Here is a 20,522-nt window from a genome sequence, read left to right as displayed (position 1 = left end):
TATCATCAATACCATTGAAACCAAGCTTGCAGTCATAATATTCTAATTAATTTCAGTGTGTATTCCATTGAACTTTACCAGTCAAAAATAAAAATGCCCAAACCTTTGCTAGGAGAAAACAAAGAAATCTTACTGCTTTTATTAATACTATGGTGATTTACAGCAGCTGACTATTTAAAGTTATGAAATAAAAAAAGATAGCATAGATTTCAGTACTTCACCTTTCATACCTCAACTGCCCTTTAACATAAATTTATGAAAAATGGGAGAAAAGTTCAATTTGCCACTGACTTGTATTAAAAATTTATATGAGATTCATCAGCATCAATAATTTACTACCTAATCAGCTCAGGCTTACTACACACTTGGACCATCTACATCATCATCAATACTTACAGGGTCTTGACAGCTCAGAACCTCCAGGATGCTATTGAGTAATTCAACACAGTACTTCTTCTCTTGGAGCTGGAGCTGCTGATCACCCTTCTGTTCCAGTAATTCTCTCAGCTCTTTTGTAATCACAGGAAGCAGAATGTCCCTGCATTCTAAAATAAATGATATTATCTTAACAAATATAAATAAAATGCTATTTGCAAATAAACCTTCCTCCAAACAGTGAAACTCAATACGCCTTAACAGCTGCAGTCCCTTCCAAGGTAGAATTTTTGATTTTCCAATCATGCCTAAGGGATACTCTTAAACTTGCGTGGTATTTTTGTGAGTCAACAGTATTCTCATATATGAAAAACACAGCTTCCTGACAAAAATAATCTGTTTCAGTTAAATCCTGAAGACTCTTTTGCTTGTCCCAAACACTTAAGGACAAACTATCCACTTTAGATACAAAGCAGCTGGAAATAAGCTATGTTTGAGTAGTGACAAGTTTTTAATGCAAGAAAAATACTATACTTATTATTTTTTTCTGAAAGTAAGACACAAACAGCAACAGAATTGTTCTATGTGCATCATTTTGAAACATACTTTCTAAGAACATATAAAAGGATACAGACAAGGAAAAGACTCTAATGAAAGGCCTATCAAGCCTATGAGAGTGAGAGCTATGCATACTTTCATCCTTGTGTAAATATAATGAAGCTGACATAAATAGTAAGCTAGATTTTAATCTCACGTGTACATTGACTTTTTAAGACAGAGGTGCTTATAGGAAATATTGGGAGGACGAGATGCACAAATTTGAAATAACTTTAAGGAAAGCACTGTCTACCTAGGAAAAAAGATATAGAAGATTTTTTTTTTTCTGATTTGACACATGCCACTGAGTGATTTAAGTAGCAACTTACTTGTAAAGTGCTATGTAATTAAAGAGTACAGCACAACAGAGTGAATAACTGAGCAGATGCTTCAAAGATTTGTTGTATTTATGAAAATAACCTGGGAACAGAGCTAAATGTAGCTTCAAAGGTTCCATCACAGAATAAAATTTGTATAGAACTCCAGAAGCATTCTAGTCTCAAACAGCGAGATGAAGTTCTTACTCATTTCCTCTCAACTGATTTCTTATTGATTAAAATTCTTGTCTGTTTTAACTCTTTGGAAAAATATCAGTATCACCATTTGGATATTATTTTCTATCAATAACACATATCACAGTTTCTGAAAAAATAATAGAAAAACACTAAAAAACTTTATACTGCAAACAAAAAAGAAAAAGTGGCTTATTATTTTTTCTTTTAGGAATGATTTACAACACCTTTACCCAGACATACAGCACATTCACTGATAAACAAGTGGAGGGTGAGGTGGTGAAACTGTATCCAATGTGTTTTAAAACAATCCAGGGGCTCAGAATTCCCCCCAAATAAGGGTGCTAGAACAGGAAGACAGGAGGGTAAGAAAGAAAGAGGAACAGAACGGGAGGGAAGTAGATAATGTATTTCTGAATTTTGCAGATCAAGCAACACAGGCTATCCATGCAGATCATTCTTATTTTAAGTAACAGCTCCAAGTGATATAAAGTCAGGAGCTTTTAATCACATCTAAAGGGCAGAATAATTTCTTGCCTCAAAAAGTGTCTCTACTTTTAGTAATGCCACACCATGAATAAAAACCTATTTATCCAATTTTCTGTAACCCTTGTTTCAAGCTACAAGAGCAATCTTACTCAATGACTAAATCACAAACTCACTAGGGAAACATGAGTTAAAAGAACACATCTCAACACAAGCCTGTTTAAAGAGCAGCATGAAAAGAAATTTCACTCAGCTCACAGTTCATGCATGTGACAAATTCTGCACACAGATAAGCTTCCTGCACTTAATGCAAGCCCCAGACTAGCTCTCCGATGCAGAAGCCGAATAGCTTCATTTAAAAAGCACTTAGTAAAACATGCTAGCAGGGGGTAGTAACACTTCTAAAGCACTGTGGGGATTTGTGCCCATGGAGACAAACTCCCCTCCAAAAGTCATCAATACTGATAGATTACTTGTCTACAGCTGTAGAAATCAAACATCAATACAGTTTTCTGAAACTGAGATGTGATTTGTTAGCAAATTCTTTCTTGACTTGCTTACATGAAGTACCCCTAGTAACTAATTATAAATGCAAAAAATGCAGTGCCATTAGCTTCTTGACCAAAAACTAAACCTAAGAAACATCATTAGCAACATTAGAAGTTATGTGCAATACCTTTCAAACTTGCTGAAATGTGATAGTATTTATTTTTTTTAATGAAGTAAGGTTTATAGATTCAGTCAGCAACGAAGTACAAGTTGTAAATTGGATTTTTACCTACCTACATTTGAAAAAGCTAGAAAACAAACTTTAGTTCATTTTCATTGCAGTCTCTGAAAACTGTCCTTGATAGTTTAGGGTAATTTGGTAGGAATTAGTTCATAGTATGATCAGTTCAGGATTCATTCATCAAGATTCTGACCACTCCAAAAATATCTAGGATATTTTTTCCTTTGGACATAACATGTATTGCTAACCAAGTTCTATTTCACAATGTTTATGATAAAACCAATAAACATATTAGTGTAAACACCTGCTAAACCTACTGGTATAAACACCCACTTCTCTAAAACAGCAATGACTGTTTCTTTCCCACTGCAGGGTTGAACTGAAAGAGTTATTTTGCCAGACTTTTAAATTCTCCACACAGTCCATATGCTGCTGAGATAGAAGCTGCACATCACCTCAGTGAGATACATGCAAGGAACTTGCTTATGAAATTACAAAAGAGAAATTAAGATGGAACTGCAGTGGATTTCCAGCCTGTTAGAGAAAGATGACATGAATTTAATAAATTTTAAAATGGGCCAAACAAAATTAAGAAATGGACTCACAACTGAAACAAGTACTTCGGACTGGACATAAGGAAAAACTTCTTCCTCATGAAGACGGGTCAATCAGTGAAACAAACAGGTTGTCCAGTCTCTGCCCTTGCAGTTTTTCAAGACCCAGTTGGAGCAAGCCCAGAGCAGCCTGGTCTCACTTCATAGCTGACCCCATTTTGAGTGGGAGTTTGGACTCGACACATTCTCAGGTTCCTTCCAACTTGAAAGGCTCTATGATCCTTCATTGCAAACATTGCTAATTAAGGGTAGCATAGCAGTACTTTGGTGCACTGCACTGCTAATCCTCAAAACCAGAAGATAGTAGCCAACTACTGATAATTAAGTGCCAGCACAGAGCAATAAATTTACAGGAGACTGCTGGATCTTGAATCTTTGGAAAATGGAGGGTCTTAGAAAGCTAGGAACAAAGGTACCTCTCTCCATATATACCTATATACGTAAATCAACATTTTTAGGGCTTGTCATTTTTTCAATCCATAGACTCAAACAACATGGTTTCCTATAGCAGAAGAGATAACATCAAAATCATGACTTTACAGATAGTTGGAAGAAACCTATTTATTATCAGTGCAGTCTGTATCACTTAGGCAGCATCAGTAGAGGGGGGGGAAAATGCTTCACATACATTTAACCTGTATGGAAATACACATGCAGCAAGCACTGAGGGACATGAAAAAAATCATTTTCTCTTTTCTGATACCCACTCTGCCTCATCCTTGTCTTCCTTTTCAGTTTCTCTCACTGCATGAAAGATATGCTGAAGAGATCATACATCACAAGCTAAACCCCTCAGTCTTTCCTATAGCATTGTGGATGCAATACCCTAACCCAAATGACAGGCAATAAAGCTCATCTACCTGCGGTGTCACTGCACTTACTTGTCTACAGTTATATCTGCGTCTATACATGGCAACATTTTGTGTCGGAAGTTCTCTGCTTTAAACCTGCTGTGTAAAAACTCCACTATTTATAAGTATGCATAACTTTTACTCTAACATTCTGCAATAAACACAATAACTGCTGTAATTAATACAAGGTGAAGCTGGGCATATTTTGACAAACACATACAACCTGTAAGTAATCTACAATTACATGTCATAGGAATACAGATTCCTAATCAACAGCACGTAAAAAATTTAGCTGGCAATTGTTTTCTCATAAAAAAAAAATATTCTTCAAAATAGTGCCTTAAAACATTTCCACTTAAAAAAAAATCAGGAGGGACTGCTGTGCTGACAAGCCTGTTCCTAACAGGAAAGTTCAAAGCCATATCAAATTACACAACATCTCAGCCACTTCTTACCGCTCACAAAGAGGATGGAACGTTTCATGCATGTACCAGTTTCACATCTGCCAGGATAAACATATTTATTGCCCTGACTCTTCCAAAATAATACCCAGCTCAGTATTTAAGCCATTAACATCTCCTGTGAAATGTCTGACAGCTAGCAAGTACAAAAGCTCTCTTTGGGTAGGTTTTAAAGTTACAGGAAGCAACTGGATAGTAAATCATAATAAAAATCTATACTTAACAAGCTTTATTTCAGAAGTGAAGAACAGTCATTGATCAAGGGGGATCCCCCAAATCAGCTAAATTAAATTTGAAAATTGTACTAAAAAAAAAAAAGTAGTATTTCAAGGTAGGTATTATGTATATATTAATCACTAAATTCCATCTGACTTCACATGCCAGTGATACCCATTTAACCAATGACCGAGAAGTGTAGAGGAGGTCATGAGTTACAAGTTGCACTGGACACCTTAAATAGGAATGGAAGTAAACTTCACTGAATTTAAAACTCCTCTATACCATGGTTTCAGAATTATCCTACCAGAATGTATTATTTTCACTGTTGTCTGTAATTCATTTAAAAACCACACACATGTATTTTGGTAAAAAGAATAGGTCTTTGACATAATTCTTCTTCTGCATAAACCCATTCCATACTTCTTAACGATTAAAAAAGCACAGCTTTTTGTGTAGACAAAATTTTTCTGTTGTACTGAGGACAGCTGAGACAGAATGTACAATTGATCTCCAGTTTTAAGAGCTAATTACTCTGCAAGCCTCATTACTCCCAGTTGTACTTTCCATTATAAATTAAAATTTGATCCATATTTGATACATACAGAATCTATTACAAGGACTTAACATATGCAGCTGATCAATTATTTACAATGCATTTTCAGATGTGAACAATGTTGAAGTGAAAAGCTACATGGAAATTCAAAGGTAGTTTAACTAGGCTTTGCTATATTATTTGCTTTTCTAAATAACCAAACCAGCAATTGTAATTAATGGAAAAGTTGATCAATATATATTTTTATAAGCAAACTGTATTTTTTTGTGCTAATTACTTTGGTTTAGAGAAAGGCTATATTTTGTGACTGGCTGCTAGATAAATGTAGCTTGTTAGTTAAGGCAATACAGAATAATTACTTTATTCTGTGTGTAGTGAACAACTCAGATAATGTAATTCTAGGACATTATTCATAAACAAAAGACAAAAGGCTTAGAAAAGGAACATGAATTAGGTTTTATAAGATCCCTATCACTTAAAGCCACCCCATATGAGGATGCAATTCATATATGTTTTGATGAATGCATGCAATCAAAGTAACCGGAAAAGACTAGCATTGGTAGTGAACAAGTCCTGGTCTCAGCCTGAGCCTACAGGTGGACTCATATTAACATAAAACTGTCTCATGCCTTCCTATCTCAAAAAATCCTGGTAAAACCATTTCACTAGAACATCCTACAAAATATGAAATTCCTCTATTATCTTGGGACAAGGAAAAGTTTTCTGAATGGGTTTATAAATTCCAGATTATAATATTAATGTATCATTGCACAAGTTAAGCAAGCAAAATGAGCAAAGTGCTCATTTGAGCATGAACAACTCCTTGTCTAGGGAAAAGGGGTGGAAAAAAAAAAAAGACTATCTGGAAGACAGTGATCAAGAAAATAAAGAGCCAAAGTGAAATTTTCTGTTGTAGTATTTGATGATCCAGACTCCTTACTGAGTGCACCCTCAAGTCTGCAGAGGACACCAAGTCAGGCAGGAGTACTGATATGCTGGGGGGCAGGAGGCTCTGCAGAGGGGTCTGGAGAGGCTGCATCAAACGGCTGGAGCCACTTGTATGAGGTTCAACAAGGCTTAGCGCTGGGTCCTGCACTTCAACTTGATAAATGATGTGATAACATTGTCAGAGACATATATTTTTTCTTAACTTTCAGACCCATGAAAAAAACAAATGTTCTGACTGGCTTTTGTTTCTAGAAGCCAGAATAAAACATATGCTTCGCCAAATGGTATTTGAACACATAAAACATCAACATACAGTTCTGAGCATCTTGCTTTTATTTCGTCAAGGTCTGTTAAAAGTACATATCAACCCCAAATTCCAACCCACTTCTCAGAGAGAAGTTCCCTGGTAGCACCTTCATGAATAAGGACAGGTAGATTCATTCTCATAAGATTAATCAGTTTTCTGTTTTCAGTTTGGGGTTTGGCTGGGTTTTTCTAACCCCTCTATTCACTTTATTCTCCAGAAAATATCTCATTATTTCTTCTGTAACAGGTAAGTGAAATTCAAAGTCTGTCATTAATGCAATAACGTCATTAAAAAAGACATTTGGGTCTCCTTCAGCAAAAATCACAGACGGGCTTCATTCCTGACTGCTGCCTATGTGCAGCCAAAATGGTAATAAAGATTTAACACCACTTTTCTCTCCCTTAGGAAACAAGACTCTCTATTCCCTGGCATGCCTGTAGTCATATCCATCTGTTAGGATGGCTTCATGCCCACTCAAAAACTGGCATACCAATTTAATAAGGACATAGGTGTCATCTGAATACAGATTTAGAGCAAATCCTTAAAAATAAAATCACTGAACAACACTTTTCAATGAGGAGAGACTTCTGACGGTCGTCAGTGCTCAATTAAAGTGCCGGGCTTCTTCACAGAGGACATCTGTTCACAACTGTAGGCATCTTTCTTTTAAAAATCTTCCCTCTTAGATATTTGTTTTTTAACTCTTTGCTGGAAGCCTAGAAGTAATGAATTTTAAATGGTATATATTTTATTCATTGCTAAATCTGAATTTAAATTTCACAGATTAGGTAAGAGCCACAGAAAGGGGAGATACTACAGGTCACCTACACAGCCTGACAGCATTGTGAGAGGAAAATACTTTTTGTCTAGTAATAACATAGGATGGAGAAACGCAATGGTGGAACCTTTGAAGACCACACGCAATGCTTCTGCTGACCATGCAAAGCAAGCATCAGCAAGTAAGGTTAGATACACAATAGCTACAGCATTGACAGTCACAGCACACCACAGCCACCAAGCATAACACTGCAGAATACAGCCAGTTCCCAACTTCAAGGCAGATCTTGAAGTTTCTCCACTCCTCACGGCAGCTGAATAATGCCATGTATTTGAAGGCAGCCAGAGCAACATGTAACACTGTAGCTGCTGTAGCCAAAACAGCACTTGAAGCATTCAGTGCCTTTTCCAGCTTGCAATCATAATAGTCTGCCAGCCTGCCATGAATGCCTGTCAGTGTATATTCTCTGCAGAGTCAAACATTTGTCTTGTGTTTGGATTATGGAATATTGTGCATATTTCCACATTTCATTTGATTACCAAAATTTTGCTCAAGTAACAGCTTCATATCAACTTCTGTAATATGTTTTTGCTCTCTCTTTTCCACTTGAAGCAGCTGTAAACAGAGTTTTTACACATATATTTAGAAGTTCATTGTTAAAACTAGTTCACCTAACTTGATTGAAATTTCCCTCAGTATATCAAGATTTTAAACAAATATAACTAAAAACCTGCCATAATGGGTCAAGTCTATGGAAAAGTTACCAGCAGCTATATCAAGCATGTCACCTACTCCTCCATAAACAGAAGAAATGGCTTTAAACTACATGCATCCATCAGAAAAGTGTGCAGATAAATACCTAGAGATATGCACATGCCATCCTTATCCATATCAAAATACCACAGGAAGAGAACTGGCAAAAAAAGAATACAGAATTTGAAGTGATGCTTTAAAGGTAACGTACCCCTAAAGGCACTACCACATACCACAAACTGAGGAAGCAAAAAAAACCACCCTACTCTCCGAATGTATTTCTGAAATGAATATTTTCAAAGCTAAGTAAAAAAATCAAGACTGAATCCACAGGAAAGATTTTGTGTTTCAATAGAGAACTGTTTAAAAGGAATTTATGAACAATGAGTATTTTCAATTTTTTTCCCAGCAGCAAAAAATGGGAGGGTCAAATGCAGTAACAATTTCTTACATTCAAACATTTTAAAATGTTGAAAAGCTGTGTTGAAAACAGTGCAGGAAAACAATCACAGAAAACAAAAAAAAAAAAAAAAAAAGAAACTTTGGCTTAAATACTCGTATCAGTAGGAGTAAAACATAAGATTACAAGAACAGGTAAAACAAATATCTATAAATCAATTCCAGTAATAATAAACAAACTGGAAAATGTTTAATCAGAAATTAGTGTTTCTTATACTTTTTTTAAACAAAACTTTTTTCTTACAGTCCTGAAAGTAAAAACAATGCACTTAATTCTAAATCTTTATTTGGGTTACTTAGAAAGACTACAGACTTGATGCTGATTATATGCCGACACTTCAAAATCTTTCTTTGTTGACCCTGACTTGCAAATACTGAAACCACACCCTGAACATACAGCTGGATCTTTCAAAGAAAAAAAAATGAAACAAAACACCTAAATTCACAAAACCCTAAACATTATATTCCTTGTAAAAGATAGGCATTATACAACACCAACTTGCATTTGCTGACATATCATAGCCTATGTAACAAATTCAGGCCTTTAAAAAGAAGAATTCTGAAGAACATGAAGGCACTAGTCACTATCTTCCTGGTTTTTTCAGACAAAGTTCATTAAAGAGTCTGGCAGGACAATCTTAAATTGCTGAGGCTCCACTGTACAAAAAAATAACATTACCCAACCCATCTGCATTCACTTCATGCTATGTTACACATGCTACATTACAGTTCACTTATTTCACTGGGTCTGCTTAAATTTAATATTACAGTATTTAAGATTATAATCTCCTTGAAAAGATGCCATAGTTTAACCTGTATATAATTAATAACACACACACACAATATTCATAGCACAGGACCAATCTATTAACAGTTTTCCTCAGCTGCACCACAGAAATTTAGAAATGCAAGTAATACATGCATTACTTGATGAATAAATATCAGATCTGACTTAAATCTTTGCTCTTCTAGATCACCAACAGATGAACTACCAACAGTTTTCAAGCAGTGAAACGAAAGAATCCAAGTATTTCACAGGTAAAACTCAGTAATGTACACATAAATGTTAGGAAACTAGTCTAATGATGGTTGTGTGTAAGTATTGTACTGTTGTTTAAACAAGACAGGTAGAGAGAGTTCTTCAGTTAGGAAAAAAAAATAATTACTACAGTCTCAGCATTTCTCCTGGCATCTGGCAAATTAACCCCTACTGCTAACATATGTCTCTTGCTGCTGTTCTTCCAAAATCAGCAAGTGGTTTGCATATGCTGAACATGCAGTAGCTATGTCTACAGCCACAGTGAGTAGGGGACCTGGATTTCAAGCCAGGAGACTGCAACTCTATTCCCACCCCTGCCAGAGACCATCTGTGTGACCTACTTAGAGTTTATATTCTTCGGAGTAGATCTCACAGTATTCTGCTACAGCACAAACTCCTAATCAGGAGTGGACCTCTAGAGAATACAAAGTCAAAAGCAGCAGTGTAAATACATAGACATTTTATTATATGTTCAAGTACTTTTTATTCATTTCACACCAATAAAAAAAACCCCAAGCCTATTATCCCAAGGCTAACTGATTTACAAATTACAGCATAATGTTGGCAAATAACCCATGGTCATTTTAGAATAAAAATCTAGCTCCAAACACTATAAGCTCAGGAACACTAACTACAATAAAAATTGCATGTAATTTGTTAAGAGCTATGTCTAAATTTGGTGGTCTCTCAAAAATGGAGAGATGGTCAGGGAATTTTAGCAATAGGTTTTCTAAAAATCAAAAACTAAAAAAAAAAAAAAGTTATGCATCAAAGTAGTTTTACATAGAAATGAATCAATTTTAACATATCTTTTCTTTGGTATTTCCAGTACAGAATTTCACATGAGGGAGAGAATAATCCATTACATCCCACTATACAAAGGGAAAGATATGTGACAGGAGACAGCTTCTTACATCGTAAATGAGACTTTGAAATCCCATTAGGGGTGCTTATACAGGACAAGACAATCATTTCTTTCCCTCTGATATCTTTAAATAATGAATTATTGAGTGATATAGAATGAAAGTGCCAAAAATTAGGGTTAAGATTTCTTGTCCTTTGATCAAGAAGGACATAATATTGTCTGAAGACAAAACCTGATAAATGTCTGTGCATTTGCTCACACATCCTGTTAGAATATTCTTAAACGTTATGGTGAAAGTGCACAAGCAGTTGAAAGCATCAGCCTTCCACCATTCAGCCCCTCAAACACCTGAACCACCATAATTCCTCTAAGCTGTATTATATTTACAGAGTGGGAACAAGAAATTGGTGCCTCAACAAAAAAATCTGTCAATGTAATTTAAAGGCTTCTAAAAGCGCTGTAGCACTGTGGGGCATTTGAAGACCAATTACAGTAGCAGTCAACAGGACCATGCATCCTATCTGACAAAAGCACTCTTTCCCGTGACAGTCTACAGTGAAAACTTTTGAATGTCTAATTATATGTATCTGTAAATTCAGTTTAACCTCAAGGCTTCCAACTTCAGGTTCATTTGTAACTTACTTAATAAAAACAAATTTCACAAATTTTTCAAATCTTTCATGTTTTTCCAAGTCTGCTTCCTTAGAAAATGCTGTGAACATCAATGGGTAAAGGAAAAGAAATACTAATATATGATATCCAATTGAATTATAAAGACAATGCAATCAGGAATGGAAATAAGTGAATTGAAACTGGAACTGTAATGAACTATGTGGAAAGAGACTAAATACTAGAGCCTGGAAGAAAAATGGATAATTTGAAACACATGCAAATTAATAGACTTCATTGTAATTAGCAATTTGGTTAAATATATTCTATATTCATGACAGAAAAAAATACTACCTGCTCTAGATAAATGTGAACTTTAGTTAATGATACTGTTGGCAATCTTAGCTTAATTATCATGATGCATCCTATTATGTGAAACACTACATATGCTTTCATTCTTGTAAATTACCTTCCACCTCATTGCTTGGAGTAATGAATCAGGCATTGTCTACACCCTGCAAACACAGTTGGTTTGCTACACAATTCATTTTAAAACAATATTATTTAATGTAGAGAAAAAAAAAACCACCTTTGGAATTTTGTATTTTACACCACATCAATGTACAAGAAAAAGGACTTGTTTGCTTTGTACCGTGCATAATATTTCAATAGCACAGTACAGAAACTTTTTTATAGTACTATAGTGTCGGAGATAATTAATCGTGTATTGGTCTTTTCACATTCTCAGTGCATATACTCAAACATGTTGTGGACTTTCCTCTATGGTAATTACAACTTGAAGGTTAAATCCAAGCAATATGAAAACAAAACATAAATGCAAATAATCATAAAATATCAGTTAGATAAAAGACACACTGTGATTATCCCAAGGTTGATTTTCTGCCATTAGTAATATAAGGGCAGGTTGAGTGAAAGGAAAGTTATAAAGATCATCACCCAAAAGAGAAACTCTTTGACTAAACACCCCAACAACTACTCAGGTAACACCACTGAGGCAAAAGTAACATAGTTGGCCATACAAAGCGGTGGAGGAATGGCAACTTCATCATAACACCATTCCATGAAAAGGAAAATATGCTTGCTAGACTCTATTTGACCCTGAGCTGCACTGAGGATGGTGAAAAGGTATGCCTGCCTCCCGCCCTGCCCAACCCAGGAAGGCGGGGAGGAGGGGGAAGGGAAATTGACAGGTTCAGTTATGTATAACATTTAAACTCTACAGTAACAACAAGAAGCAGTGTTATTGTGCTATTCCATCAAAATACTGAAGTACAAAATCTTTAAATGAATATTCTCTAGTTAGCAATATCATGACATAAGTCAGATATTGCTAAAATAATACGTCATGATAAAGCTAACACAGACTGGGCATGTTTTAGATTTATATTAAAATTAAATGAACTTGATTTCTATATTCTGGGCAACTCCTTCTTCAGAGGGCCATCCTTTGTTTTAAAGGAATAATTTAAAAATGATGAATCTATTTCCCCAGGTTCCTCTAAAAACAACAGCATCAAAGTATTATTATATAATTATATACCAAGTATTACTATAAGAAGTACTACAGTAAAAACACTTTAACATATATCTTGCATATATAATCACAATAAGCATATAAACAAGCTGTTAATTTCTACATATTATCAAATGCATACACTTTAACTGTCAACGACTAATGCAAGTTTGGATCACGATCTATTCAGTAACACAGGATCCAGTGCAAAGCAACTAGGCTGGCAAACTGGTTTGGGTATTATAGGCTGCCTTTATGGTCTCAGTTGCTTGGTTTTGCTGTCAAGTGTTTGATAGCACAGAAGGATTTTGGACATTTTTATTTTTTTTTCAGTTCATAAATCTAAGAATCTAAGACTAAATCAATCCACTAACTGTGTGTCTGGGAAAAATTACAATGTATTGATTATCTGGTCAGCAGTATACAAAAAGCACCATTTATTGTTTTAATAAAAGCTCCTCAAAATTAGAAATCCTCTTAGCAAAATTTCCTATTCATTACTACCTTTAAAAATACAGAAACTGAAAACATATATTCTTTTCATAATTCACAGCATATTCCAAGGCAGACATTTCCAATGACATACCAGCTATATATTTCAAGACATCAGACAAGCTGCATTTACAAACAAACAGCAATCTATTATTATTTATCTGCAAACAGCAAATTCTTTACAGAACATTTTGCATTAACAGACCACAGCTAAAGCAAAAGCCTGTTTAACACATGAAATGAGCACCACACTAAGATGACTATAATAGTAGCTCCCTTGGAATCCAAAACCCTACTCTTTTCTCTTCTGGAGCATACACAGATATGGAAGAAAGGAGCTGTCACTGAACAGAGTAAGATGCAAGTCAGCAGAACTGTGAAGCACACAGGATATTGTATGCTCAACTGTTTTCCTTCTGAATCTTTATTAGGGCTTTATTCTTTAAAGTAAGAGCATGGGATCTGTTGCCCTGACCAACACTCCTGACATACAAACCAATACCCAATGTATTTCAATGTGACGAGTATCTTCAAAGAAAAATTATCAAACCATTATTATTCCACAGCAGTGTCTGCTTTTGCTCTATCTTCTAAAATTCTGAGACAGAACAAGAAAAAGTTGAGATTTTCTTCCAGAAAAATGGTATTTGACTGGAGTCTAATGTGTCACACTGAAAGTGTAAAATTTAACAAAAGTCAGATTAAAACAAGTAATATCCTTAGTATCAAAATTAGAATTACCCAGCTGCTTTAAGTCTTTAACTGTTCTTGCAGATAGCAAAGCAGTAGATTTCCAGAGATGAATCAACGCTTTCGTAACCTGAGAGTTTAGGCCGGTACCTTATGTACCTATAGATTGCACAGAAGATTGTATGCATACATGCACCCCAAAAAACCTTCATATCTTACACTTAATTTCTTCAGTATTAAACATAGTCAATGTAACTGATAGAATTCTATTAACAACAAGTGCTCAAAAGAGAGCATTATTTTAACCCAAAAGCCTTTCAGCTTTGTGAGAGGATATTTTTTCATCTGGTCTAAATGCTACTCACCACAAGAAACAGAGATAAAGCTAAGACAGGCGCTTCTGATCTTAGAAGCAGCAGTAAAACCAACTGGTAGTGCAATAACAGACTTTACTTGTAAAATAGAAATAGTGTAAACTACTGGAAACAATTGTGAAAACAGAATTGCATCTGTTTGAAAATTAACTAGTTGGATCTCCTCTTACTAGCTTGGACTAGTGCCTGCAGATACCCAAGTTGTAACTACTTAAGTTCCACTGATTCAAGCAACCTTGAGTCTTACACATAGTTAAAAAAGAAATCACTGCTGATAACCATGAAATTAATAACATAAATATAGGATAAAATACTACTTAGCTTATTCTAAACAATAAAACCAACTAAGTTATTTTCTTGATTTTGTCCAGTAAATCTACAATGGTCTCAAAACACAACAGACACAGCTAATTATTGTTATAGCTTACAATACACATTTCAGTCTCAATAGAATGCAACACAGGTCTTAAAATAAAGCTGAATTTTTATCTGTCCTAGCTAATCAGAACTGCATCTCTCTTCTGGCAACACAGAAGAATGAGATGAGTAGAGCAATCCTCTCACTCTACTCATGCTCAGTACTATTTGCTACCTATTATTGTACTGTCAAGTTCCTAAAATCTTTGCGTATAAATTTTCAGAAACTGAAATTCTGATAAAAGGGACACTATCCGAGTAGCTCGTGTGCCTTTCAGTTCTGGAGGCCTTCTACACAACACTGAAATGCTAAGAGAGAACCAAACCACTCAGTTCACAAGAAAGGAGATCGAACACTTAATAACGAAGATGAATTCAACCACCTAGAACTGGGCTTCTCTGTCAGGATTCCTTTAGCAAAAATTCCCTTTCTGTAATAATATGAAGGAAAATTAAGCATAAGGCCGATAAAGACAGTTCAATATCACGTATCACTCCTGACTGTGGAGAAAGACACCAGGTTCTGATAAAGGTTAAGAAACTTCGTAATTCCCATAAACGAAGATGCTGCATTGCAGCGGAGCTATATTACAGCACAATCAGACTTTTTCCTCTGCCCAGACAGAGGCCTTATATAACATAAGCTGTGTTCACAAGGTTTCATTTCACATTCCTATTTCACTATTGAGCTTACAAATGGGTTGAAAGGATATATGTATCTCCACCCATCTAATCATTACATCATAAGAAAAACACAGAAAACTGTTCCACAGAGACTCACCTGTTCCTTGCTCTAGGCTAGCAGTCACCCCTTGCACAACAGCCATCTTGTAGAAAGAGGTGAATCCTCTCCAGAGGTCAGACTTCTGGCATTCACACTCTCTCAGTATTAGTTTTACTCAATTTCAAACATGAATTGCACAAAACATATCAGTCAACATTTTCACACCTATTTTAAGCCTTAAAGGCATTTTATTTTATTTACCTTGTTTTTTAAAAAGGTTGCTGCATACTATTTCCTTCATGGACTGCACTTTCTGCTTCTGTAGTTTCACTGGTGGAATGCAAGTGTAAAATTCATAGAGCAGCTGGCTGTATGTAAAGGAAAAGTGTCATAAATACTGTACAGATTAATTCATCATGTGTTAATAAACAGAGAAAGAACACATGATCACGTATTTCTAAACATCTATTTTGTTTTAAGACTTAGATTTATTTACCATATCACAAATATTGACAAGAGATCAGTAGCAGGTTAGAAAAAAAAACTTTCAAGAGAAACAAGATGAGGATGAACTAGATTTTGGTCATGTTTACAAGTGTTTATTGTTTTCCATTGTTTTCAATGGAATAACAATATTTTTGCATGTGGTGGAGGCAATTTATCTTTGTCTGTCAAATAAAGATAGATAATTATTTCAAACTGCTAAAATCAGGTTTGGTTTTCTGGAATAGGGCTTATTCAAGGGAGGGGCAGGGAGAGAGGAAGAGGGAAAAAAACATAGATTGTTCCACTTGCTCACTTTACTCACCTAGTTATTACTTAAGTATCAGGACACAATAATGAATTCTGTCACGATGTAAGACAGATGAGAACTCCCGGTTAAAAACATACGCCCAGAGTTCCACCCCTGTCTTGATCAGTACAAGCTGTCATAGCTTTGTTGACTTCAAACTGCTCTATAAGAATTTGTTGTTGACAGCAACGATAAATTTTATACACCATGTGATACATCTACTATACGCTCAAAAGCAGCTCACCTCAGTAACCTGGCATCAAAGACCATTTCAACATCATGAAGAACTGATGGTATGTACTTCAAGGCAGCAACCTGCATTGATATATAGATTGTGTTAATTCTGTATGTTTATCTGCATATACAGCATATAAAGAATACAGAGCACACCACTGAAACAGATGCACACAAAACAAATTATAAATTTGGACTTCTTTCCTCAGACTGAAATTTTACAACAGATTTTAATATTCATTTCACCATAGAGTACTAGGCACACAAGGGCTCTTACGGTAAGGATATGCAGAAGAACTTAAATAGAATAGTACCAAGCAGATCATATTCTCTTTGTATACCCCTGAAAGGTGTAAGATCCCCTTTATAGATCATAGTCTTTGCACACCACTAAGACTATAATTATGATGCAAATGTATAAACCAAGCACTGACTAAAGCAGAAGCTCTTTGATTATACTTTGTATGAATCCCATCCCAGAAATGTGCCACACAGGAGGCAGAAGTCAGGACAACTGTCATATATCCACCCCAAAGCTACACATTCTGGAACAGACAAAATAGCATCATCTCCCTAACCAACCACCTGAAGCTAAGCTATCTGATGGTTTGTCTTATCCTAACAATTTCTGAAGTGTATTTTGACAGTGTAGTTGAATAATCAAAAGATGGCAAGGGTAAGAAAGAGACACATGTTACTATTCTTACATGGAGAAGGATACTTAAGCAGGTAATTTTCAGGCTCAAAATAATCACTAACATTTAAGGCTAACACCCTTAAAGACTAACTTGCAGTACTCTGTCATAAAGTTCCTTTGCAGGTTGAAAGTATTTAGCCTCTATAGTATCTTTTGAAAGCACACATAGTAAAATATTTGCAATAAAAAGCAAAAATGTTAAACATATTTAACATTTGCTGGGCCACTGTCCTCTCATTTCTCTACTTATGCTTTAGATACTAAAAGCTGCCTACAATGATTTTTACATTCACAAAGTGACCTGTGACTTACCTTCCCACTAACAAGCTTGTACTTCTCAAATACTTTACATACAAAAAGATAAGCCATACTTCTTGGCTGCGAGCTGTAATAAATTTCAAGGAAAAACGGACTTTGTGATTTTAAAAGTATTTTTGGTAAAATGCTACATAATTTGTCAGAAAGGAGAACTTGGCCAAATTGATATAGGTCTGAAGCAGGTCATCAGTCTCTTCCTTCCCTCCCACCTTCCAATTTCAGTAGGTCACTTGCATCCTTTTCATGGAAGTTCAAATGTGCATAAAAATGCTGTGTAATCACTGATTGCCAGAAGAAGCAACATCTAGGGATAGTTATTTATCGAAAAGAAATTAGCTGTTTTTCTCTGATCTTATTTCAGATGAAAACCAGAATGTCTTTGTGCCAAAAACATTTTTGCCTGTCTAAAAATCTGACCACAGCATCAATTTTTGATTGTGCAAAAATTCTTAGTAAAAAGCTACAGTTAAGCTCTTCTGCTATTACAAACTTACAGCTGAAGAAAATATATTTAATTACGTCAATTACATTTGCATGCTGCCATAAATCCAACCATAGTAAAGAGAATCAGTTTACAAAGTTTTAGATTGACTACCCTCTTCTTGGTCCAGGTTATGAAAATAAAAAAAAAACAATAACAGCTTTACTTCATTGTGCAGTTTTAGTGTGTAATCTACTATTTTGCTGAAAACTAAGTTACAGTAATGTGAAATCCCGTATTACTAATATAGCTCAATTTCCCATAACAGGCCTGTTCTACCCAGGATACATCCTGGGTTAGTAAAATAGCGAGAACAAATCCTAAAACTATGCATTATGTAGATTCTTACTGTCTTTTCTTCAAGGTAACAGGGTGGGGTGTATGCTACAGGACTGAATAAACAAGTCATCCAATAAATACATGCTGAAATTGCACAATTTCCTTTCACTCAGAACAGCGGAGTTTACTGCCCACCTTGAAAACCATAGTAACTCCTGCTTTATGTCCTTTGCTTATAGGGACTGTAACTATTAGAATTTGTTTCCTGAGATTTTATAACTTGGTTTCAAACAACAGGAAAATCATTTGAACCACCATACAAAGATTAGTCTAAACAAAAACTTTATGAGAGAGCATTGCAAATGCACAAGTTGAACATTTGAAATACACACTAGCTGCCCCAGAACATCAATATTTCAGCTTGCTCAGGCCAAAAAAATGTATGTACACAGACGGTAAGACAACAGTTATGATAGAGGGCATAAACACATACAAAAATAGAGCCTAGTCAAATATTTCTAGTGAGGAGCGTAATGAACATGGCAAGACCAACAGGAAACTGAGAAGCACATCAAAACCACAACCAGCAGGGAGAGAATGTTAGTATGAATACACAATCAAAACTACAAAGAACAAGGAAGAAGAATTTTTCTTTCCAGTTACCAATCAGAAATTTTAATGTGCCAATGGTTTGACAAGCTTTTGGTTTTGGCACTAAATGAAAAGCAGTCCTACTGTTTTCCTCAATAGTTATCAAGATCACACCATCTCTATATTGAAACTTTCAATGAAGTTGAAACAGCCACTCAGGAAGTGGCTTAGAATAGAACTTATCTAGATGCAATACATCTCTATCTCTACACGGCAAAGCTCTTGTTAAAAACTTAGTTTCTTCTTTATTGGGAGTAACAAGGTTAGAATAAGGACAATCAGAGCACAGCATTTTTTTGGCTTTCATTCAGGTTTTTTAAACACCATAAAGCTATCATTTTATTTCTACGAGCTTCCACTGTAAAAAGAAGAAAAACAAACAACTGTTCAGTTCTTGATCCAAACAGCAGGAATTTAGTCTGCAACAAGGGTGTATGCAGTATTTCAAACTGGCTCAATGCTGACTTAAAGTGCCCTCAGATAAAGTCATTCCTCTGCAGATCTCATCCCCACATTCATACACAAACCTGGGAGGCCCAAAGGAGTGTTTAAAAGCTATTACTGCTTCAAGGAAAACATTTTATCTCATACTGATCTTAGCCATTATTAGCCCCTTGAAACAGGTTGGGGAAAAAAGTTTGGGTGGGGATTTTTTTGGGGTTTTGTGTGTGTGTGTGTGTGTGTGTGAGGGTTGGGGTTTTTTTGTTTGTTTGTTGGTTTGTTTTTTAAACAAGACTGTGAAACACAGAGTATTTATAACATCTGCACAAATACCTGTGGTGGCCTAGAAACTCGTCCTAGTCCCAGTTTTATTTCAGCAATGTCTTGTTTCTTGTTTTTTAACACAAATACTATATGAAGATAATTTACAATAGCAGCATCTGAATTTTGTTTTACACCAATTCATAGTTACTGTGAAAGATAATTGAAGGAAAGGGCTGCCAGTGGCCACAAAAATATCTCAAGCAGTACTCCAATAATACTTGGTCTATTGTGCTGTCTGCCTCCCCACATATTCCCTATTCTGCACTTGTATGAGGAAGGAAATGGGAAGGATATAGTTACCATTTCTCTGCAGATCTGTAGGACCAAATGAAGTACAATAACAAGAATAACTCCTGAATTCTTTTAAACTCCCAGGTTTCATTTGCAATAATTGCTTCAAATGATGCACTATGGATGCAGTTGAGCACTGCCCTTAATGAAGTCATAAAAATCTCCTAGTAAGCAGTACAAGATGTTCTGCGTTCTTCAGACCTTAGAGATTAATTTTTTAAGCAGGATACAGATAAGCCCACAGCATTTCAGAAAGTTATTTCTTACATACACAATATACCATTAAATTTATTTTAACCTTTATTCCTGACCAAACTTATTTTTTGTTGCCTTCTTTTGCAACATTACATTATACATATTCATGAAATTCAAGTACCCCTGAGATGAAAAGAACATTCACAGAAATCATCCGCGCTCTGCAGCTTAGTCTAATTTTATTTGCTATCAAGGCAACTTTAAGAAGCTGCTATGCCATCCCCTATTGTACACCACAAAGCATCACTGTCAGTAACTTTCCTAGCCTTATTCTCTTCTAAGTAGTCCGTGCACCTCTGTACAGTTTTAAGTTTTTAGAATCTACTGCAGCAGTATGAATGGGTCTAAAATGTGTGGGAAAGAATGAGAGG

The 20,522-nt window shown here is 35.4% G+C and overlaps 1 protein-coding gene across 1 annotated transcript in view; it reads right to left on the bottom strand.

Annotated features, from left to right (window-relative positions):
• DOCK2 (dedicator of cytokinesis 2) overlaps positions 1-20,522 on the bottom strand; it is a 197,715-nt gene that overhangs the window by 131,407 nt on the left and 45,786 nt on the right. Inside the window, exons 24-26 of the mRNA XM_037398282.1 lie at positions 16,425-16,495; positions 15,649-15,755; positions 397-545 (exon numbers count right to left, since the gene is read on the bottom strand). Of these exons, the coding sequence (XP_037254179.1) occupies positions 397-545; positions 15,649-15,755; positions 16,425-16,495 (327 nt within the window). The remainder of the gene's footprint in view (positions 1-396; positions 546-15,648; positions 15,756-16,424; positions 16,496-20,522) is intronic.

Source organism: Falco rusticolus, chromosome 8 (assembly GCF_015220075.1).
Source record: "Falco rusticolus isolate bFalRus1 chromosome 8, bFalRus1.pri, whole genome shotgun sequence".
Classification (NCBI taxonomy): domain Eukaryota; kingdom Metazoa; phylum Chordata; class Aves; order Falconiformes; family Falconidae; genus Falco; species Falco rusticolus.
The sequence above is the reverse complement of the archived record's forward strand: the minus strand, read 5'-3'. Positions and strand labels throughout refer to the sequence as shown.